Source organism: Penicillium cataractarum, assembly GCF_028827025.1.
Source record: "Penicillium cataractarum strain IBT 29864 chromosome Unknown utg000008l, whole genome shotgun sequence".
Lineage (NCBI taxonomy): Eukaryota > Fungi > Ascomycota > Eurotiomycetes > Eurotiales > Aspergillaceae > Penicillium > Penicillium cataractarum.
Genome location: NW_026622744.1, coordinates 4,149,939 through 4,172,636, shown reverse-complemented (window position 1 = coordinate 4,172,636; position 22,698 = coordinate 4,149,939). Strand labels below are relative to the sequence as shown.

The 22,698-nt window shown below is 48.2% G+C and overlaps 6 protein-coding genes across 6 annotated transcripts; 4 read left to right on the top strand and 2 right to left on the bottom strand.

The window, feature by feature from the left end:
* Positions 1-1,061: 1,061 nt before the first annotated feature.
* Positions 1,062-2,352, bottom strand: N7496_010580 (uncharacterized protein; the record flags this gene model as incomplete). Its single annotated transcript, XM_056703493.1, has 4 exons — positions 1,062-1,514; positions 1,585-1,807; positions 1,883-2,058; positions 2,113-2,352. 4 exons carry the CDS (start codon positions 2,350-2,352, stop codon positions 1,062-1,064), a joined length of 1,092 nt encoding a protein of 363 aa, XP_056552493.1.
* A 1,053-nt stretch (positions 2,353-3,405) lies between these two features.
* On the top strand, positions 3,406-4,965 carry N7496_010579 (glycosyltransferase domain-containing protein; the record flags this gene model as incomplete). The annotated part of the gene is made up of 1 exon (XM_056703492.1): positions 3,406-4,965. The coding sequence occupies one exon, from the start codon at positions 3,406-3,408 to the stop codon at positions 4,963-4,965; it is 1,560 nt and encodes a 519-aa protein (XP_056552492.1).
* A 782-nt stretch (positions 4,966-5,747) lies between these two features.
* Positions 5,748-6,776, top strand: N7496_010578 (alternative oxidase; the record flags this gene model as incomplete). The annotated part of the gene is made up of 3 exons (XM_056703491.1): positions 5,748-5,875; positions 5,950-6,240; positions 6,293-6,776. 3 exons carry the CDS (start codon positions 5,748-5,750, stop codon positions 6,774-6,776), a joined length of 903 nt encoding a protein of 300 aa, XP_056552491.1.
* A 3,009-nt stretch (positions 6,777-9,785) lies between these two features.
* N7496_010577 (uncharacterized protein) lies at positions 9,786-10,333 on the top strand (the record flags this gene model as incomplete). The annotated part of the gene is made up of 4 exons (XM_056703490.1): positions 9,786-9,842; positions 9,895-9,987; positions 10,040-10,154; positions 10,209-10,333. The coding sequence occupies 4 exons, from the start codon at positions 9,786-9,788 to the stop codon at positions 10,331-10,333; spliced, it is 390 nt and encodes a 129-aa protein (XP_056552490.1).
* A 5,924-nt stretch (positions 10,334-16,257) lies between these two features.
* On the top strand, positions 16,258-18,654 carry N7496_010576 (uncharacterized protein; the record flags this gene model as incomplete). The annotated part of the gene is made up of 1 exon (XM_056703489.1): positions 16,258-18,654. The coding sequence occupies one exon, from the start codon at positions 16,258-16,260 to the stop codon at positions 18,652-18,654; it is 2,397 nt and encodes a 798-aa protein (XP_056552489.1).
* A 1,464-nt stretch (positions 18,655-20,118) lies between these two features.
* Positions 20,119-20,478, bottom strand: N7496_010575 (uncharacterized protein; the record flags this gene model as incomplete). The annotated part of the gene is made up of 1 exon (XM_056703488.1): positions 20,119-20,478. One exon carries the CDS (start codon positions 20,476-20,478, stop codon positions 20,119-20,121), a length of 360 nt encoding a protein of 119 aa, XP_056552488.1.
* Between the last annotated feature and the right edge of the window lie 2,220 nt (positions 20,479-22,698).

Genomic DNA, 22,698 nt, shown 5'->3' with positions numbered 1-22,698 from the left:
AATTTTAGCCTGTTTAATGAGGAAAGTGGGCATCTCGCTCGGTCCTTGGCAGGAAACTCGATCAGCCCTACCTGACAAACCAACGGCAATAATTAGTATGTATGACGACTATATATAAGTGGAAATATGGGTCTTGTCACACTTCGAAACAAATTTCTCATCCAATAATGATGCACTACTAACTAGCTATGAACCCAGTTTTCATGGAGTGCATAACTACAAAAGTTGGTCACTAGATTTGGGAGACTCCCGGGCGATAGCCAAGAAGTACATCATTACCCTAGGACCCTGAGATGGATCTATGATTACTCCACTGCCTCTCGGCAGTGATCCGACTCACCCGAAATTATTGCTATCTGCCAAAGACCAGAATGGACAAACATGCGAAGATACTGTAGATGCTGGGTTGCATATTGTCGTAGTTTTAATTTCCGCTTAGTCCTCTACATTATCAAAGATGATAGGACTTCTACTTCGTTTTCTCTTACAACTTTCAGCTCCAGTGGAATGTCTCAGCCACCTGGGACTGCCACACAGGGTCCGAGTGCAGCACGACTCGCGTGGTTCACAGGGTCATTTGCCAAGAATAGCATTATTATTAGGGGGTCCTCGCCAGCCTCTTAGCCGCAGACTTACTGTACCTAATGTCGTTTCGTGTCCGCTCGTTTGCTCGCCTCCATGCGGAGTGGGGTGTGGTCCGGCAGGGTCGGGATTCTTCCTCTCCACCCAACAGGCTCTTCTAAATGTAGCAGCCTAGCGGTGCCCTTGGCATTGGATCATAAACTGAGTGATGGCCAAGCAAGCAATCTTCGGTATGTAGACTTTCAAGTGCGTATATTGTTATGGTAATACGAGATACAATGCGAAGGTTCCAGCGGGCGGCGGACCCTTGGCTACTCGGGAATCGACTGGTCGGGTTTATCGGGCTTACATCCGAGTTAATCGTAAGTTTAAGTGACCAGTACAGTAAGACCGAAGTTAGCTTGGCCAGAGAAAAGGCCAGATGTGAGTGACGGAAATAGGGAAATATTAATTATGTTCTTTATACGATTATCTGACCTTCATGATGATGAAGCCGCGCGCCTCTTCGAATCTAGCTCAACCTTGCTAAAGAATGCACACCCAGCAAGAACAAGGAAAATTCCCATCCCGTTAAGCAGATTGATAGCGAAATCCCCAAATACGATGATTCCCAAGGCTAGCGTGATGGCCTGTTTCAGATTTCCAGCCACCGTAATCGTAAGTGCACCAGCGATCTTGTTCGTTTGGAATGAAGCGATGTTCAACACAAGGGCAAGCAGCCCATTCCCAAGAATGAACGCAACGGTGCACATGGTACGGAGAACTGATCCATCGGCCGTGCGCTCAGACATGGCTTGCGAAAGAATAGGCAATTCGCCTGCCACGATGCCAAATATAAGTGATTGAACTGCAGCGAGAGGTGCCATTCGGAAAAGAAGCTCCATGGAGGGGAGTGCTAGGGAGCCAGTCATAAGGCGGTTTGTAGTGACGGTCTTGAGAAACACGAGGAAACCCCAGGGTCAGTAAATAGTGGAAAATAGAAGGAAAGAGCGTATACCATACCTTCACCGCTGCCAAAACCACACCCGAGATCGTGACGATCAAACCAATCAAGGAGTAATGGTAATCCCCCGCAGTGCACATTCCAGCACCCGCGACGATCGGGATCAATGATAGATATGTGCCAGTCGCATATGTGCGTGAGAACCATAGACGATAGATCAAAACGGTAAATAGAGGAACGGTATTGCGAATAATCTGGAAGAAGGCAAGCGAAACAAGAGACCTGTCAGGGACGGTAGCTATTAGTACAGAATCTGGAGGAGTTTTGGAGTAGCAAAGCTTCCAAATGGACACGCACAGTGACAAATTCGACATGGCGATGTTGGTCGTAAATAAAACAGAGAATGCCACCAGTATCAAATGTTCCTTACGACCCAACTTGGACAATTTGAAGTATCCCATCTTTAACATGGCGAATGTGCCGAGAGCGCTAAAAGATGTGTGAAGGCACGTCAAGAGCCAAGGTGCTTTGAACTATTGGGCTAGTCAGTCGTTGTGATGATGGCCACCATTCATGATAAACCTTACCGATCCAAGAATTAATTTGTTGTATATTGTCAGCGCCATGCTGAAGCCGAAGTAACATGTTAGCCATATGAATTTTACCGTCGTCGGTGTCTGATATTCTGGTTCTGTGTTGGCGTTGGTGATCGGTTCGTCTTTTCGATTGGCTTCAAGATCGTCAAGATCGGTGTTGGAGGCCGAATCATCCTCGGTGGAAAGCAGAGCCAGCTCTGCCTCCTGCTGTTCTTCGCTTTTTCGGAGCATCTTAAATAAACAGGGGACGCTCCGTTGGAGAGCACTCTAGGTGTTGGTATAGTGGCCAGCCAATTTCACTGCTTCCGAGGACTGGCGGCACGCGGGCAAAAAGAGTGTCGTGTGGGAGGAAACCGGATAAGCAAAAGGGAGATTGTCTACGCTCACCAAGACTGATCTAATCATATTTGCACGAGGGACGATTCATGCGGAGTGCACTTATGCATTAATGCTGTGACTCGAAACTTGATTCACGACCAAACGAGCCCTCGAAATACTGTACATATTACATCGGCGGGGCGTTTTTCATCGTATCTATACCGAGTATCTCGCCGTACGGGGTATCTCGTTTTCGCATACGACAGGTCCGATTTGACCCACTTAAATACCACCGATACCACCGACCTTTACAAATGTAAGACACGGTCGTAAAGCGAGCCCAGTCGTTGCGGCTTCGCATTGGGTGTCAGCAGTGGAATCTCTAGTGCCAAGCACGCCATCAGCCGCATCATTGGACAGACCCACGATGGACCCTTAACGGAAGCGTATCTTTCTCTCCCATGGCACCCCGTGGCGTCTGGGGGCGCGAGGTCTATCTCAGTTTGGTTGTCCATCACACGTCAAAAAAAGGGGGCAACGTTGGATGGCTTAGAAGGCATACGTAGACAATCCGCCACAGAGGGGCCATCATCTGTACAACGGCATCTCCCACTTGCAGTAGTTTCATGACCGGAAGCTTGCGGTCAAAGCCATTATTGATAGCATAAATTACCAGCCTGGTGGGGACTAGTAGGCTTGGCCTGAGGGTCCAATTACCGGTCATTTGCTTTTCCTGGTCGATGTGCATGAGCTGCCGTGTATATGTATGAATTCCTACTAGTCAAACATGAATTCCATCAGTCTCCAACTTGTCTCAAGAAACTAGCGGTACTCGGAACCCGACGGTAGTTGGCGCTGACTTCTCACCCTCCTGGCTCCTAGCCCTCTCGGGGGCTCTTTCAGTGACAGAGTAGCCCAAAAAGTGAAGAGAAAAGGACGCACCGTTGGGTGGGGGGAAGCGAGATCATGCAATTTTCAAATCTGTCAAATCGCTTGAGTCGCTGGCAGTGGGCGGGCCTAGGCAGCTTGTTCGTAATCGCATTCATCACACTCATTCAATACCCAACAGCAACGTCTCGCAGCGACCCGATTTCAGTATCGAAAAATGCCGACAAAATATCGGGGCCTGTCTCTAAATTCCATCTGCTACTCCCAGCTAGTGGCTATCATTTTCGACTATGTCGCGCCCTCGCCTCTGCGATAGCTTTGGGATACCCAGTTTCGGTGTTGAATGGCTGGATGAAAGAAGGCGACCTGGACGCGTCCAAGACACATTTGGCCAAAGTTCGCACTGTCATGCAATACCTGGACAGTTTGCCTCCTTCTTCCGATGATGATCTCGTTCTTATGATCGACGGCTACGACGTCGTGTTCCAAATACCGCCCGACGTTCTCATCGAGCGTTATTTTGACATTACCAAAGCTGCCAGTGCCAGACTTGCTTTGCGAGCTGGAGGCAACTCTACTGAATCGCTCACAGGAGACGAGGCGCCTCGACAAACGATCTTGTTTGGGCCCGAAAAGGTGTGCTACCCTGTTGATTGGGGACGTGTTGGTTGTTGGGCAGTCCCGCAGGATATTGGAATTCCTCGTGGAGCCTTTGGACCGGACGATGGGCAACTACACCATAACCTGCCTCGATGGCTTAATTCTGGCACCATCATGGGCCCAGCGAAAGACATGCGACTGATGTTTGCCGCCACGCTTGACCGAATCGCCCAGCACTATGACCCCAACCACGACTTCAGTGACTCTGACCAAATGTACATGAGCGATGTCTGGGGTGTCCAAGAGTATGCCCGCTCTATGAATGAACTGCGAGAGTATTTCCATGGCGAGGTCGACCTAAACGTCGCATTCCCAACATATGACGTGGAAAAGGTCCTACCCAACGTGACCCCAGATCAAAAAACTGAATACCATATCGGCATCGATTACCGATCGGGGCTCTTCCAAACGCGAGCCGGATCCGACCATATTCTCGAAATGCTCACATACAACGAGACAACGGAAGTAAACGGGACCACGACCTTTGCGACCGTCAGTCAAAATATTCCCGAGACTCCCAACTTCACCCCCTACAAGATATACCTACCCTCCAACCTCGCGTCCTCGATCGCTCGGATTCTCCGATTGGTTGAACCCGCCGTCGGCGCTATACCGAACGTCACAGAGCTCCGTCTCGAAACAAACGTCGTGACTAAGAACGTCTACGGACTCTTCCATTCTACCGGAGGAAAGGACTATATTGACAAACTGTGGACTCAATTATGGTTCTTCCCTTACGTCCGGCCTCTTTTCGAAGCGATGGTTCCCGCTCTGCAGTCTGGGCGGGCCATTGCGTTCGCAGATGGCCGCACATGGGTCCCCTCTCATACGCTGTCTACGAATTCTTCCGTTACCGAGGGCGTCAACGCTACTGGAGCTTGGGCAGACATCGATGGTGGATGGCTGAGCTGGCACGAGCTTTGTGGGGCATTTGAAGCGGAAGTGTTCGATGGATATACACCACCAATGGATGACTGATCCAATATTGTATCAAATACCCCTTTGCATGCCTACCTCGTCGATTTGTTTGTATATTATTGATCTATGAGTTTTAATAAAGACAAGATATACTAGACGACAGTTCACATGGTCAGCGACGCCCGGCAAGGACAACCAGAAACCCCCATCCCATCACAAGCCCTGCTCTTATCAAGATCTAGAGCTTCACAAGCCTCCCAACGAACTTTTTTCGGGATCCGATCGACTTGTTTCCTTGCTTATTATGCTGCATCAAAGGGTCTTTAGACATTCTAGATCACATGAATATTGAATCTCGGTGAGTCAAATCATACAAGAGCTTCTATCTCTAGCGAGCCGGCCCGGTATATCCCCTTGGTCTCGGATAGAATCGGAGAAGGATTAAGTTCAACAAGGCGCTCAATTGTGATAATTCAGACTCATCGTTGTTTTTTTGGGAACGTTTGTTGAGGTGATTATCGGGTTTACAGTGTATAATCCAGAACAACCGGGAAGGATCCCGATGCGATCCTCAACATAACATAATAGCATCACCTGCAGTCTAGGTTCTGCTATGTAGGAACGAGAACCACCACGAGAATCAAGTGACTCATTCAGCTTGTGTGAATCGAAGTCAAAAATGAGCAGGAAATAAGAACGAGACCATTTCCCTGAGATTTGTGACCAGCAATAGATATCATCACGGCAGTTATCGACGTGTTTACCTAAACAATAAAACAAATCTTCTACACCGTCGGCCTGTTTACAAATAAATCAAAATGAATCCTGTTATACTCAGTCATATGCGCCCTCTTCAACATGCTGTCCTCCGTAACAGCCATGTCATCTCACCAAAAGTTCTCATGGTCGCGAATCGACAACATACTACAAACACAAAACTCGCCAACAAGTCATCATGGACTCATCCTATGTGAGCATATGGTTACCCACGATGTTTCAACTCGTGCAGCAACCTCGCTAACAACCTCTTTCCCATTGCTCTAGATATACCCGAGAAGAGATCCTCGCCGTCCGAACAGCCCATCACAAAGCACACACCTGGCAAGATAAGGTAGCACTTGGCTCTGTTCGGTTCCTACGATGGGGCATGGACCTTGTCACAGGATATAAGTCACAGTCTTCCGTCGGATCGAACACAAAGACATACGCCATGTCGGAGGAGAAGTGGATTACACGATTTATTTTCCTGGAAAGTGTCGCCGGCGTCCCTGGAATGGCAGCTGGGATGCTCCGTCACCTTAAGAGCCTGCGAAAGATGAAGAGGGATCACGGGTGGTGAGTGCCACCATTGACTTGAATATCACTGTGACTAACAGAGTTGGTTCAGGATCGAAACACTTCTAGAAGAGGCCTACAATGAGCGCATGCACCTACTCACCTTCCTCAAACTGGCAGAGCCAGGGCCTCTAATGCGACTCATGGTCCTCGGCGCACAATGCGTATTCTTCAGCGGCTTCTCTCTCGCTTATATGATCTCCCCACAAATCTGCCATCGATTCGTCGGATATCTCGAAGAGGAAGCTGTGATCACCTACTCAAAAGCAATCACTGATCTCGACAATGGCCATCTCCCGCAATGGGAGAAACTGCAAGCTCCCCAGATGGCTATCAAATACTGGCAAATGCCCGAGGGCCAGCGGTGTATTCGATCGCTGCTGTTGTATGTACGCGCGGATGAGGCGAAGCATCGGGAGGTCAATCATACACTCGGGAATCTGAACCAGACGGATCCTAATCCGTTCTCGGCTAAGTTCAAGGTCCAGGATGCGCTGCCTCAGCTGCAAGTTGAGGGTGCGAAGAAGGACGTCTAAGACAAGCATGGCTGGTGCTTTCGAATCTTTTGTTTTCCTTGTTGTTGCTGTTCTTTTGTAGAGTTGAGATTGATAGAAAGCTTTCCAGACAGATAGATTTAATAATGATGCAGGTCAAGTTTCTCTCCTATTTCATTCCTCCGAAAGCCCAGTTTGATATGTCTATACCAATATCTAACAAATCCATTTCTAAGTCAAGAAAAGACTCTTGCTAGGAGCTATGTCACTCATGTATTGACTTGACGTGGACAGCCCTTATGAGATGGTTAGCAGAAATCTGACAAAATGTGCTGGTCATGTGCATCACAAAGTATATGACATCAAAAGCCCAGTGGCCCAGTAATATCTGCGACTCAGATGATGTACAGTGATGTTGTCCGCATGATCAATTCAAAGTGAACAGGGCCACGACCTATCAGAGTGCCCACAAAATCCCCGGAGGTCCCCAAAAGGACCAACAACATGAAGATGCCATAGAGGAGAGTGGGCAGAAGAGAAAAAAAAGACATCATGATCCGCCAGAGGCGGAGATCGAACCAGGGTGGAGTCTCCTCCCTCCTAACGGTTTTTGGGAAGACTCACTCTCGCACTATTTTAAGTGGGAATTATCCAAGGGATGTACCACTAGGTCAACACCCCTGTTCGATCTTGGCAAGAGATGCGTACACTGAGCTGTAACTTGTGAGGCGTTCCTTCCCTGGTGATTCACTGGAGAGGTGCGATCTTGTGATGTCATCTATTTGGCATCATCCTGCTTCCTTCCTTCCTCTCCACAAGCTGACAGCAAATTCTAGAGTCTAGCACACTTGTTGACATGAAAACAATCAAGCACATATCAGTCAACTAGGGCTCGACATACCTGACCTCAATGCTCACAAGTCGTTCTTGATGCCAGTGCATACCTTCGGCCTCGACCATGTCTCCTCCTCCACGTTCGCCTCGGGGCCCGCCGAGAAGTATTCGGGCCAAGCAGAGAAGCCACGAAGCAGAATGACAAGATATTCCACCAGACAACGGTGCCCACAAAAGGATGTTTCCTCTAGACCTTCCGGAAACCCTCAACTGGGATGCCAAGCCATACCAGGTTGATCAACCAACAGCGGTGCCCCTCTCCTCCATGATGCTCATTTCCTTGTCAGCATCTGCAGTTCAATGCTGACATTCAATCATTCACTTAGGTATCCTCAAGTAATCCATGTGCGACGATAATGCATATGACAAACCGTTTATCTCGAATGTCCTCAACAAAGCCAAGGAAAGCAACTGCTGGCTGACCATTCCCCCTGGGCCTTCTGGTCCTGCATGAGGGCTGCCATGGGATGTACCCGTCCTTGGGGTGTTTCGATGGATATCAGTACAGGTTACTCCGTGATAGGTCGAGCTCTCGATGTCTCAACCTCTCACCCCACAGCACGCACTCATGGAGCTGCATCGAACGAGCTGGCACCGGAGAAGCGTTGGTCATTGACCTCGAGCATATCTCAGTCCAGCTAGCAGCCTAGCCTTACTCGAACGGCTCTCGCTTCAGATGATACCGCATACACCTGGCCGGTTGTTGGAGGAACGAATAAGGGGCATTTTGAGAGTGTGGTTGTGGAGGATTCTGGGGCTTAGTCGGTGGGCCCTCTGGCACCAGCCACACTTCTACGATAGATCGGTATTTCAGCCACAGCCCGTGCCATCTAATGCTTCCAGTGGACGATCTGGCTCGTTATACAAAATGAACATCGTACCTCGATCTAGTTCAAGCTCTTTTGGGAACTGTATTGATTTTAAATGTTCCGATAGTCATTACACTTAATAAACAATTCATGATTCCCCAAGATCTTCCATCAAGCTCACGCCTAATCTGTACTCAAAGAATATCGGGACTCAGGCTTCCAAAAGTCTGGAGGGCTCAGGTTAGCCAAGACAGCCTTCTCATACATCTACATATGATCCTGATCTCGTGAAAAGTGTTGTGTATCCCGTTCCTCTCGAGCCTCTAGTTACCCTTAGCTCAGGAAATCGGTTATGATGGAAATGGGTCGGTTTCACGTCATGATATATTTCATTGTGTTAGTCTGGTTCCAAATCTCTTATTTTCCATAGATGCTCGCTTCATCACGTTGGAAATGGGTGCATTGAGCTGTACTCTAGCCACCAGGTCAGGTATTGAAACAAAAGCCGCGTGGGGACCCTACGAACCTGACCCGCGGCCACGACGGTTGCAGGATTGTTAAACCTGTCGATTAGGACGAGTTTCTCCGTGCGCAGAATCTCATCCCCTCGCATGAAGTGTGGCTTAATCTGCGTGTTCGTCAGACGAATCTTGGGGGCATCTGCTGATTCCAGAACTTCCCGCCTCGGCCTTTTGAGTGCGGAGAACCAGAATGTAGCACCGCACCTTCAGCAGCGAGAACAGTCGGACGAGACCGTGCAACTTGACGAAATTGACAGCCTTGCATGGAACTGGCAGGACTTTTCTGTGAAGCTCTGGTTGTCATGATCACAAATTTCGAATAACAGGGCCCCAAATGTTGTTGTTGCAGATAGACATCAATCATAGTCTGGGGGTCGTACTTGCTGTAAGGCAGAGATGTTATGTACATACCTGGAAATGAAATTGCAGGATGAATTGCCACAGAAGCCTCTAGAACTTCGTGTCAATGAGGAACTGGTTCATTTTCGGGGAGGCTGCCTAAAATCGAACCAAGCTCGAGATGTTAGAAGAAGGTCGAGGTGTTGCTCATCGTTGCAGCCCTGATGGATAGATACAGAATGGTAAACGTGCCGTAGAAATTCAGGCACCAAGATGTTTGCCATAGAATTTTCCACCGTGGCCTAGATCACAAGGTCCATGGAAGCAATCAAACAGGTATAGAATGACTCTAAATGGAACTTTGCGTGGCAGCTCACCCATAAATACTGCCACCCCTCCCTTTCACCCCACCCTTTCTTGAATCACTCGACCACCCTCTTGTTATCCTTCTGGCAACAGAGACCCCTTCCACCTCAAACCCGTACGAAATGACTCGCTTGCCTGCCTCTCCCGAGGCCGCCCCAAGACCCCCATCTCGCTACACCGTGAGTTGATGAGCACCGTCTAGCCTGAAGCCAGAAACTGACAAAATGTCAGATTAGCGTTGGCCATTCTGCCACCCGCCTACCCGAGGCCGAGGAAGACCCTCACCTTGAAGAAGCCAGAGCCGCAATGCGGGAGGCAGGCAATGTAAGATTGTCCCTTCAGGTGAATCCCAAAGCCTACACTGACAGTGCAGTAGAGAGAGCTGGCCCGTGGCCGTGAAGGACCTGACCAGCTGGTTAGAATGATTGCCATTACCGCGGTTGAGGGTATCAACCAAGCCGCCAGACTGAGCTCGCCAGAGGTCCAGTCCGGTAAGGATCTATCCGTCATGTTGCATGAGGTCTAGGAAATGCTAACTTATACAGCCCTGGACCGTGCAGCCACCGATCTCCCCGGTTTTGCCGACCTCTCCTTCCAGCAGTGTCTCAACCTGATGATCCTCCTAGCCCAGATCATTAAGGATAAGGAGGCTGAGGCTGACTCCCATTAGGAGCAGCCGTCCTGGCATTCGTTCGCCCATCTTTCGGTACAATCTCATGCGTTCCTTCATCACATAGCTTACTCACAAAGCTATCCACAATGAATATCAGGTCTTAATCCTGACATTGACTAAAGTATGATTTTTGTAGCCTGTATCAGTAGTGCTGTGTAGTGCCCATCGACGAAAACCAATGAAGTGATATTGTACTGCTGCCGATACGTCTCAAACTTATGATTTTTACGTCACATCTCTGTGATGCTTCGCACAAATCTCAGTAAGATGTGAGAGCTTTGGATCCCAAATCTTCAAGCTTAACAAAATTCTTGATCAAGGCGATGTCAAAAGTACCATATTCAAGAGTCATCATCTACAATCATGAGAGCCACTCTTGTACTAATGGGAAACGGCAATTCCCATGCCTCTTATAGTTGCAATGATGGGAGAAGTAAGCAATGCCTGCATTATCATGGTATCATACCTTGAATCTCGCAGTGGGCATGACAGTGAAGATTTCATGATGCCAGCCTCTTCGTTGGGACACCAGTGAGGCACCATCGCGGAGAGGCCAAGAGCCCATCGTCAACCAACAAGATTAAACGACTTCGTCTTTCCCCGCAGCTTGCCACCCCCATCCCGTGGTGTAATTAACTTTGCACTCCCCAGGTCGCCGCCATCTATCAAGCTCCCCAGCACAACCAAACACCAAACACACTCGAAAGCACAAGACTGACAAAAGGCCTAGAAGGCTCGTTCTGGAGGTGGAAACGACCCCTCGTCATCCCTCATCGCACAATTTGGCCCCGGAGACCGTCCACAAGAGCAACAAGAGGTGAGCATCTTACCCCGACATGTTCCGCATTTCCGAATATCACGAGAAGCCCTCAAGCTAACGTCTTCGTTAAATTTTAGGGTGAACCCCGATCGCCAGACTTGCGTGGCAAGAGCGACAAGGCGTATTAGCATAACCCGTGCGGAAGGCAGGCGCCTACTATAATAAAAGGCTACACAAGGTGGAGAAGACCAGAATGCATACTATCTTGTCCATTGGTACATACCTCATGGCTGATAATTTTGATGCTTGCGGTTTGTCGGGCTTTTCTTGCACCGTTAGGAGCAAATGGACAGGCAGTTGGATACTCTTACAAGGCTGTTCGCAGCACTGGCCAATTTGAAGCAGACAGAGAAGAAATATGTCTCTTGACACAAATGACTTTGCAGTGTTAAATGGCGGGTTGTGCCGACAACGGATACAAGGACATGATTCTTTTGATGCACAGATGGCCATTTTTCGGGTCGGTGCCATGGAAGACACATGTTCCGAGAATGGTGAGCAATTACTGCGACAGAAATATTCACACAAGTAGCAACTGGCTTGGAAGGACTTATATTCACTGACTTGCTGCCGCTAGCTCATCTAGAGACCACCATTTGCATCCGAAACCCCAGTGGTCTCTTTCACATTTTCTGGGTTCTTCTGCCTTCAATATGTCATAGTCGACTATGTCTTCAATATTGGAGCCGTTGAGGTTTTCAGGCCCTAGAACTGCCTAAGTCAAACTGCATAGTGGCTCAATCAATATCGGTCAAATCCTATGGCAGACGTTGCATGGCGTGATTCGGCGTACCACCAAGCTCATACACACCACGTCGAGTCCAGTCACAACTGCTACCCATCCTTCAATTCCGAAAGGCAATGGCTTAACGCACCAAAGTTAATTCACTTTCATCCCTCCAATCTGTAACCTTTCAAGCACTTGGCGTCCCTCGAAAGCTACTCTTCCTGAAAAGCTTCCTTGTGCGCCATGAAATGCCTGCACTTTCATCAAACTACTAAGGATTCTCAGATAAAGCTTAGTATTGGTGAGATACCCAAACTCGTTCCTTTTTGTCAATTTACCCGGGGCGCTCACGAATCACCCTCGTGGCAAAGATCGATTACATTCCTCGGGGTCACCGCCACATTTGGGAATTCCTGAGAAGCACAACACGATATTCCATATTTCCATTGGCCACATCATGATCAAGGGGTTCAGGGCATTACAGCATCCCAGGGATGGTATTTCGTTCCAGTTACTGATCGAACACCTTCAGATGCTACATACCTAAATCGGAGTCGATGAAAGTCGAGAGCCCAGGCAAGTTGTCCTTACCAAAGACTATAGATAGGAAATCATCCTTTAAACGCTGCGTCATAAGGGTACACTTCTGAAATGCTGGGAATTTATATCGGCGTTCTAAATTTATCCTACTGCTGTTCTAAGTTCACATGGAATACATACTCTTTTTTCTATGGACTTGTTCCTATCTCATGCTTTTATGTGTCGTCCTCTCCATTGGCATGTATGACTTTGGGAAGGTATTATTCTCAAATTCTGGTGTTTCAAAATGTTTTATCTTCTCACACTCTATGACATAAACCCTGTAGCTCTTTCCAGTGGGTTTGCCTGCCCAGTCAGGGCTTCGTACTATGAGCGCGCAGCTAACGACCCGTAAATAGAGGACCCAGTCGCTAGGAGTGATCTACTATGCTTCGTTTGTGGTTTTTAGATCACAATATTCTATCGCACGGTCAAGTTCTAGAGTTCTAGTATCAAAACCGGTGGTATCTTGTAAAGTTATCAGCAGTTGCCGAAATCCACCATACGACCTACTAAACGAATATATATTCCGGCCTCACAGGTCTAGGGACGCACTGCCTCCAATTTCCGAGGACAGTAATTTCGTTGACTGAAATCAATATTTTCCACTCTCGTATCATTGAAAATCTGCCATTGAACATCATGCGCTCATAAAAACTATTACATTTTACAAATCGCCCCTGAAGCCAGATCGTGCTGTACAGTGACCAAGACATCATATCACCCCCAAATTCTTGAGGCCATGTCATGTGTAATCAACAAAGGTTGATTGTTTAATTCTACTCCATCAACACATGATCTCATAGATGATAGTCTCCTCGGTTATATTGTAGTTTATTTTCAACATGTGTATGAAGGTTAAGGTTGATATCCCGCACTGTGAACAGACTGTTTCGCGACCCACTTGCCAGATGTTGGTCGCTCATCTACTCGAACATGAGCAATAAATAGTCTGAGGAGAACATTAAGGTTGACATTTACGCCGCTGATGGAGAAACAAATGGCCAATGCGTTGATGCTGTCAACGGTGTCTTATTGTTAGCGCGCTGCGAGGCAATTCTGTTAGCTCAAGCCTCCGGGTTATCGTGAGAACTTGGCGGTGGACAAAGCCAGATGACGATGATCGGAATCTCCCCTGTTGAAAATTTAGATCGTCAGGCCCAAGGAGATTAGTCCCAAATGCGTGGGTGGCTGGATTTCCACCGGCTTCACGATGAAGCAAATGACGTACACTTTGTGTTATGGGCAAGCTAAGTAGAAGCTCCGACCGGTCGCGAGTCATACTGTAGCCAATGACCCTAAAATCACCAAGAGAGTGGCCTAGAATGTGATTCAAGCCAGCCTCGCCGACGCGACATGATCAGTCGCGTCCGTGCGACCGAAAAAAGCAAAACAATTTCAATAATAACAACATTGCTTTATATCCACATTTTCAGATCCATAGATAAGGATACAAAGCAATGTATGCTTGATATGCATAGTATTGATTACACAAAGAAGCAAATCGAGTGTGGTACCTGCGGGATGCATCGGCAAGGCAAACCCAGCTGCATCCTCATCCTCCTGTCGTGATAGCCTTGCATAAGCCACCAATCATGCCATCACAAGGGATGTGCGTTGTCCACGCCCGATGCTCTGAAAATCTCGATATCAGCGTCCCATAGATATCGCTCTAATTTTGATGGATGTCAATATATTCACGTCTTATGTTGAGACACCAGTTTGGCCGTATCTGATCAATTGATGTTGGTCGTTTATACTACAAGGGTAGAATCGGGTGGGTCTACGATGAAGGGCGTTGGGGGCGCATTCTTGGGAGCGGCTGAGTAGTGGAGGATTTTTCCGCTTAGCTTAATTCATGGTCGCTTGAACATGGAGGAAATTGCTTCGTCTTTTTAGTCTCTAGATCATCCTCAAGGGGCTTTCCTCCACACCATTTTCCGGTTTCTTGCGACCGTGGCAACTCAAGCTTTATAGACTCTCCTGCTGGATATAGGTAGCATTGGGGTAAATCCTAAAACTGTCTCCAATTTGAGAGACCAAGTTCATGATGAGTAGAAGAACCATCACAGCCGCAATAGTCAGTGGCGCTCATGGGTTCGCATGGTCGGTGCTTGGGCCAGGCGCACGAGCAGATAATTTTCTAGTGGCATGTTTTTGGTTATTAACATTTCCTCTTCTTTGGTGTTCTTTCTTCCCCTCGCTAATGAACGGAAGCCCCTTTTTTTCCGAGCTGTCTGGACTCTGATTTTGCAACTTTTCCAAATTTAGCTAGGTAACTACGAGTAGTAAAATGTCATACATACTGATCTCTCCCACATGACGCCATTCTAGGGCCATGGAAGCGAGACGAAATAAGGATGAGCAGAGTCCACTTGGTTGGACATCACGAGCAGCTTCTCGGGGAATAGACGAACCAATGAACGAAGGGGTAAAGGACGGAGAACGGCGAAGAAAAGCATCCTGTGTCTTACTTTTACGCCTACGCTAGCGCGCCACGGGCGGAGGCGAAGGGTCAACGTTAGCCGATCAATTGAGCCTTCCGGGGGAGTAGACAGGAACATAAGAAAAAGATTCATGTGGGAGGAAGATGACGCATAGATCATGGTGAGGGGGAAAGACATTTTGGCTGGGCAAGTCACGATAATTGACCAATGTACCATAATCTACCCCGAGTCACGACTTTGTTCCTGGCTTTGAAAAAAAGCAACGCTCGGGGTTGGCTCCCTCGATTGCCATCCTCGGTCAGCATGAACCAACATAGCTAAGATCGGCGCAGAGTCGCATAGGTCGAATAATCGGTATCTCCACTACGTATTCTATATCCAATCATCATCCTCGGGCCGCCAGAAAAGCCCCGCAGACTAGCCCGAGGGTCGGGCTGTCCGGGGTAGGAAACACTGCCGTTTTGGGGGTCTGGCCGAACCCCCTCATTTCCAAGCCTGCCTAAGCCTGCCCAGTTTGTTCACAGTTGCTGTCCTCTCTCCGCCGATGTGGAGTTCATCCCCGCCTCGTTAGGGATTAGTCCATTGACTAGTGCCAAAAAAGCCCGCAGATGCGCAGACTCAGTGGACCGCCGCAACCCCATGGGCAAAAAGAGTTCCCTCCCGTACATTGCAAATTTAATTAACTGGGCCCTCAAAATTAAGAACATGTGAAGAGGTTCGCGCCTTTTCCCCTGATCTAAGTGGATGGAGCTTTCAAGGGCCCTGCATTGTGCCGAGGGAGGCCCTGTGTAGAGTCGTGACGAGAATGCTAAATGTTGTCAAGATTTTGCCCGCTCTCGAGCCCCAGCTAGACCACCCCCCCGTTATTATTATTATTCTTGAGAGAAGATCTCTCGTCTGCCAATGTAAATCACAGTAACGAGCACTAGCGGGTCCAAGCGATTATAATCCCGGAACTAACCTGCCTTTCTCCTCCCATCACATGGGTTGGCTCATCTCGGTCCCCATACCTCGGTGTCGATCCACCCACCGGTACGTGCCATAGTCCGAGGAAAGCTCTCCTTAGTGCGATGGTGGGCCGAGTGGAGGATTATGTCCTAAAAGGATACCCCGGATGGTCGATCACCACCTCACCAAAATAAAGACCTGGCGCGACCCCGGGGTAAAGAAGAGCTTTTTTTTTGTCTTCCCCAGGCTCTCTCCTCCTTTTTTGTCTCTCGCGGCTCTTCTCCATTTCAGTCCTCTGAAAGCCGACAATTCATTAAAAGAAGAGAGACGAAGCCCAATTCCGATAAAAAGGGGGAACCGATAAAGCGCACCCAACGACAACCCCTATATAGCCGACAATATGCGTTTCGTTCCAGTCCTTGCGACTGCATTGCTCGCCGCGTCTAATATCGTGGGAGCTTCCCCTGCAGCCGCCTCGTCCAGTGCTGCAGCCGCTGCTGCTGATACTACTGTCGCAGCCGCTGCGGCAGCCGACACGGCATCCAGCGCGGCTACTACGGCCAATGTCAATGCTGTCAATGAACCTGCTGCTACTACTCAGGCTGCTACTACTGAAGCGGCCAATACAGCAGCTGCTAGCAACAAGGAGCAGACCAACAATGCTGATTCTGCCAGCACTGCCTCCGCCGATACCATTGCCAACATTGTGAACAGCATTGTTGGTAACACGGCTGCTTCCAACACTGCCACTGCTGCTGGCACGACCGCTTCTGCTGCTTCCACTGCTTCGAGTGCCAAGTCCGCTACTACCTCCTCTTCGAGCTCTTCTTCCGATGTCGAGAGCACGCTCAACAGTCTCCTGAGCAGCTTGACTGGCAGCAGCAGCTCTTCTAGTTTGACTGGCATTTTGGGAGATCTCGGCGATCTGCTTGACGGTATCACTGGTCTTCTCAACCCTAGCCTGCTCTCTCAGATTGAGAAGACCTTCGAGTATTTGTCTACCGGGCTGGCTCCACCCGTCGACACCAACCTTCGTGTTCTTCTTTCCGACGACAACACCCAGGCTATTGCTTCGCTCCTCACCAATGCCAACACTTTGTTAAGCACGAAGAACACGCAAACTCTCAGCAACATCCTTTCCAAAGCCGACAGTTTACTCAGTGACAACAACCTCAACAACCTTCAGAAGCTGCTTAATAACATCGACAAGGTCAATGATTTGGTTGAAAATGCAGACACACTTTTGAGCAAGAACAACGTCAATGCCATTGAAAGCCTCGTTACGAATGCTGGCAGCTTGCTGACCTCGGACTTTACCAACAAGACATCTTCTTTAATTGATGCCGCCTCTGATCTCCTCACGACCGATGTTACCAACGCCCTCAAGAAGCTTCTGAACGCTGTCGTTCCTCTGCTTCCAGAATTGCAATCATTCCTCACCAAGGACACCTTCGATGCTCTTACAAGTCTATTGACCAATGGAAACGCCCTTTTGACCAAGGCGTTTATTACAAAGACGAACAGCTTAATTGATGCCGCTTCGAACTTGTTGACTACCGATGTCTCGAACGCCCTGAAGACTCTGCTCAATGCTGTCGTGAAACTCATGCCAGAATTGGAGTCATTCCTCACCAAGGACACCTTCGATGCTCTTACAAGTCTATTGACCAATGGAAACGCCCTTTTGACCAAGGCGTTTATCAATAAGACGAACAGTTTGATTGATGCCGCTTCGAACTTGTTGACTACCGATGTTAGCAACGCTCTCAAGACTTTGCTCACTGCTGTTGTGAAACTCATGCCAGAATTGGAGTCGTTCCTTACCAAGGATACATTCGATGCTCTTAACAATCTGTTGAGTGAAGGCAACGCCCTTTTGACCAAGGATTTCGTTACGGAAACCAAATCGCTCGTGTCTGGGGCATCTGCTCTCCTCACCACGGACGTCACCAATGCCCTCAAGACATTGCTCAATGCCGTGGTCCCTATCCTTCCTCAATTGAAGGGCTTCCTGACGGCGGAGACATTCAACGAGCTCAGCACTCTGTTGTCAAGTGGATCAGATCTTTTGACTCCAGAGTTTGCTAACTCTACTAAGAGTTTGGTGGAGAATGCTAACGACCTCTTGACCCCTGATCTTGTCAGTGGCCTGAAGAGTATTCTCAACGAAGTCACTCCTCTGCTGCCGTCGATTAAGTCACTTCTCACCAAGTCTACCATCGACGCCATTGGATCGCTTCTCACCAATGCCAACAGCCTCCTCACTCCTGCCAGCGTCAAGGAGATCAACAGTCTATTGAGCAGCGCTAGTGATCTGTTGACTCCATCATTCATCAACAGTACCGACGAGTTGGTTACTGGAGCCCATGATCTGCTCTCACCATATGTCCTCGGTGGCCTGTCTGACCTCCTGAATGCTCTTGTCCCAGTGGTCCCCACCATCAACGACGACTTCCTGAACAAGACGACTCTGAACAACTTGACTTATTTGTTGGGTAATGGTACCGAACTTCTCACTCCCACGTTCGTCGAAGGAACAAGCGACTTGATTACCGAGGCTGGCGAGCTGCTCACTCCGGATATGGTCAAGTCCCTCAAGGACCTGCTCACCGAAGTTGACAACAGTCTTCCGGAGATCAAATCTCTCATTACGCCCGCTTCAATCAAGAAGATCTCTGGTCTTCTGACCAACGCTGAGGACTTATTGAGCGAAAAATTCGTCAATGAGACCTCAACTCTAATTAGTGATGTTGCGGGCCTTTTCCCGCTTCTTGAGGGTATTCTCAACTCGCTGTAAGTCAGTCTTGATTGACTGACTTTAGGCGTTTGGGCTTTATATGACTTTCATGTGTAAATTCAATGATCGAAGGATATACGACCTGAGATATGAATTAATGCGTTTTAATGATACGATTTTTTTATTTTATTATTTACGTTCGATTCAAATTAGATCCTGTGTGTAGATCGATGTATCTTGAGGTAATCATATTAAAATTTGATTCGACTTGGATTTCCTTTGTAGAATACCGTATATTGGGGCATGTATTAGGGCAATGTCGTCGGTTTAGATTTATGGTTCCGTGGCCACGTGCAGCTGGACCCGTTAGCAGGACAACCCCGGAAATTAACCATCTTTCAACCTCGGTATCTATTTCCCCGCATCTGATCATCTGTATTTCAGGGTTTAATTAATTAAATTTGGTTATTGGTATCGGAAGTAATTCCTGCGCAGCCACGAGATCCAGCAGTGCCTGAACTCTGATGGTGTGGGCCTTTCTTTCCAGTAGCGGACCTCCCGGTGTAGATCAGTGGTGGGGCAGGAGTGCGATGCCATCATTTACTCGCAAGAATTAGTAAACACAATGCGGACTAGACATTCTCGCCATTGTTATATCTTGAAATGTAAGAATTCCTAGTCCACCCTGCGTGCTAGCATGGATGCTTGAGATTAACGGCCACTTGGAATATTTAGCCCGCCGGGTGGACTAGGAATTCTTACATTTCATTTCAATGATCATGGAAAAATAACAAATCCCCACGAGGGATCCTGATAATTCAATGCCTTAGTCTCAGCCTGTTGGAGACTACTGAATAGACTGTCATACACCGACGAAGGCATACATGGATCCCAATGTAAAACTCCCTTCGAAGACAATCAGTAATAGCAATCGCACAGAGCCTGGTATCTGGATGGCATATACGCGTAACCAAAGCAATGTGTAGATCCAATAGCAATCTGCAAGCGCGCAAAGAGGAAATTATGCAGCATACCCAATGCATTGCGGCTTGGATGATTCCAATCTTCCAAGGATGTCAAAATTTGAGCGTCTGGGCCATGATGTCGTGTAGAATGGCAAAAGTCTAGTTCTTGACGCTGGGAAAAAGGCCCGGTATGATAAAGGCGTAATTTGCGAGCCCGTTTCGATATGGCCTGTGTGTCAATGCTGGCCTAAAACCTGGTGATGGTAATAAATGCAAGGATACAGAAGAGGAGAAAGGAGAAAAGAGGAGTGCCTTGCTTCTGCTCCTGCCCACGAGGGGAGTCACCTACATCTGAGCCAGGACAATGACCTCCACGGCCTCCATGAATCCCGCGACCCCGAGTCCGGCGAATTCCTCTACCTGAACTAGTACGGCCCCTGTGGACACTGCGGGAATTACCACCATATACACAGGTGAACTTGGCGTGCTCCCCGATAAAAGCCCTGATGCGGGTGCGGGTTAACTCTACTCCCATAGACAAAAGATCAGTGCGACGATCTTACAACTCAGTCACGTAGATGGTGATATTCATACCCTGCAATTGACCGCGCCCTAGTGGTTGGCCCCTTTGGTGAGTTTCTCGACCACTGAGCTTGAAATGCTTCAGCAGTAGGCCTTGAATTGCCTCTTTGGTCTCCACGCCCATCTGGTGCTCCTCATCCCCCCTGGGGAGGGCTACATAATCGGCTGGCTGCCGACAATGCTGACCATGCCCCGGGGTTGAAGGCTCATTGGTTGGTGTTGTCCCTGGCGCAACCGCTGAGCGAGTTGTTGGGTGTATATCGATGGTGCATAGTGTGTTGTCTAGACTGCGAAGGAGGTGAGCTCGACAGTTGGCCAGGTGTGTGAGGTTACCCATTGGCCTTTTGGAAAATGAAATTTGTTGGTATGTAACCCCCTGGCCAGTGGTGGGGCTCTCGAGGTCTTGCGAGAGGACGAGATCGCTGGAAAGACCCGTTGGTAGACCTTCGTTAAAGGAAATGCGTAGAAAGTGGGTAGACGCGCAGGGCACACGAACGTACAGGTAAGGCCGAGCAGTAGTGAGTGAGTGATCTGGCTCATAACCTGATAAGAGGCGTGGTGGGTTGTATTGGTGGGGAGAATGTTGGCAAGATAGGAAGCTCTGGTGAGTAGGAAGAGCCCTGGAGAGGCAAGTAAGCATGTGACCTCTCAACAATAACGATGTCGAGCATCGCTCTGTATGTTCTTCGATGGGGAGAAACAAATCGAATACGTGAATTAATGGGTACCCCGCGGGGTATCTTCCCTCACTGAAGGGCCGAACTTGAAAAGGAGAACACTACGGGAATATGAGAGACTCATTACTATTTCTCGTTGCTCACATGCTAGAAAGATCAGCTCGTACGAGAAGCTAGGACATATTAGAATAGCCTCCATTTTACTCTTTACTATTGCTTGATCACCTTCCAAAAGATAGCCGTAGAGATAATTCTAAAGCTGTTTTTGAATCAGGTTTCGGTTTGCATCGCGCTTGGACTTTCTTGGCGTGGCAAGGCCCATAAGAAAAGTATGTGGGGCCCCACAGTAGATCTGCTACCCGCCTACACTATCAGCGGTAATTCACGCGGAAACCAAGGTGTCAAGTGCATGATGGTCAAGTCAGCCACGTACCTTGCGGTCAAGGAACGGAAATCTTGGCAACGAATTCTTCCTAATCTCATACACGAGACAAAAGCCCATTTCGATAAACCCTAACCTTTCGTCCTCTCACTCATAGATTATGCCTTTTTGTTCCTAGTAGGCCCCACAGCCGTGTCCCCCTTTCTCTTCCCTCCTCTCCGACATTACCCTCCTCCCGTCTGTTCATCTCCCCGGTTGGTCTAATGGTAGGGAGAAATTTATTATTGTTTATATCATGACTGAAAGCTTGATAATATGTAATAAGTGGGTGGTTATCAGTACTTGAAGGATTATCGTATCACATAGGCAAAATTGATATTTTGGATTCGAAAATTAAGGGCTCGATTGTGGTAGACGTGGTATCTCGTTTTTGAAAGTATTTCCACGGGAAGGTAGTCTATTCAAAGGGTGGTCGGTTAGGGAATTCATATAAATTGAATCATCAGCCATGAAACATTGACCTTGTGATTGCAGATATTCATTTCCTCAATTCAGCCAAAGATTCATCTGTGGATAGGCTCATATAGTCGGTTGAAAAAGGAAATATATAGAAATCGAATGTTAGATAGATGCTGAGAGGTCGGTTTCTACCGCTTTCACTCTCCACTCAAGACTGGAATCATTGAGCATGGTGATCTAAGCGCCCATTTTGAAGCTCGGTTGAATGATGCACATTGGTCAACATTGATATCGATCACAATCTCATCAACTGAAGCAAAACACAAGGGTCATGCAGAAGGGATTGGGAATCAAAAACAAGCACAAACAAGGGAAGGGTATAGTCACATATTGGGCTCGATCCTCACCTGAATCGGGATATTGAAAGAAACCAGGGAAAGTGCAAGGATTGACGCAGGCGACTGATGTGAGCAGAACTTTTGCCTAGATCCGACAGTGTGACGACCTCCCGCGTCAGAACACAGGAACGATGTGGGTCGAATGGGTTGAATTTCAAAATCGAGCTTCTGTTTTCACAGCTGCACAATCGGAATCGGAGTAATTGGATGTTTTATCAAGCTCAACATCAGCGCGACATGCATATTGATTGAGGGCGACACGTATGTCGAATCCCCTGTAAGTTTGCGTTGGTTTTACCGTAAGAACGGCTCACGAGGGCAAAAGCCTTTAGGCCTGTTATCGATATTACACTTTCGGCCGACATCGACTGGATCAAGTTCAAGGTTCAAGACAGTGCAGTTCATCTCTCAGGCTACGGCGTGCGGATAAAAACGATGCGCGCCTTAACGAAAACTCCTTAGCTTGAACGGTATACCCTTGGAATTTCAATGTTAAACAAGGTCATCACAGACCGTACTTTCTGGGGTTTTCCTATTTCCTAGGCATGCTGGGGCCGGAGAATTCTTGAAGTAGCTAATATGCTTTCGAGTCTCCCGTATTTCATCAATTAATTTTCTGCGCCTAATTTGCCTGAGCATAC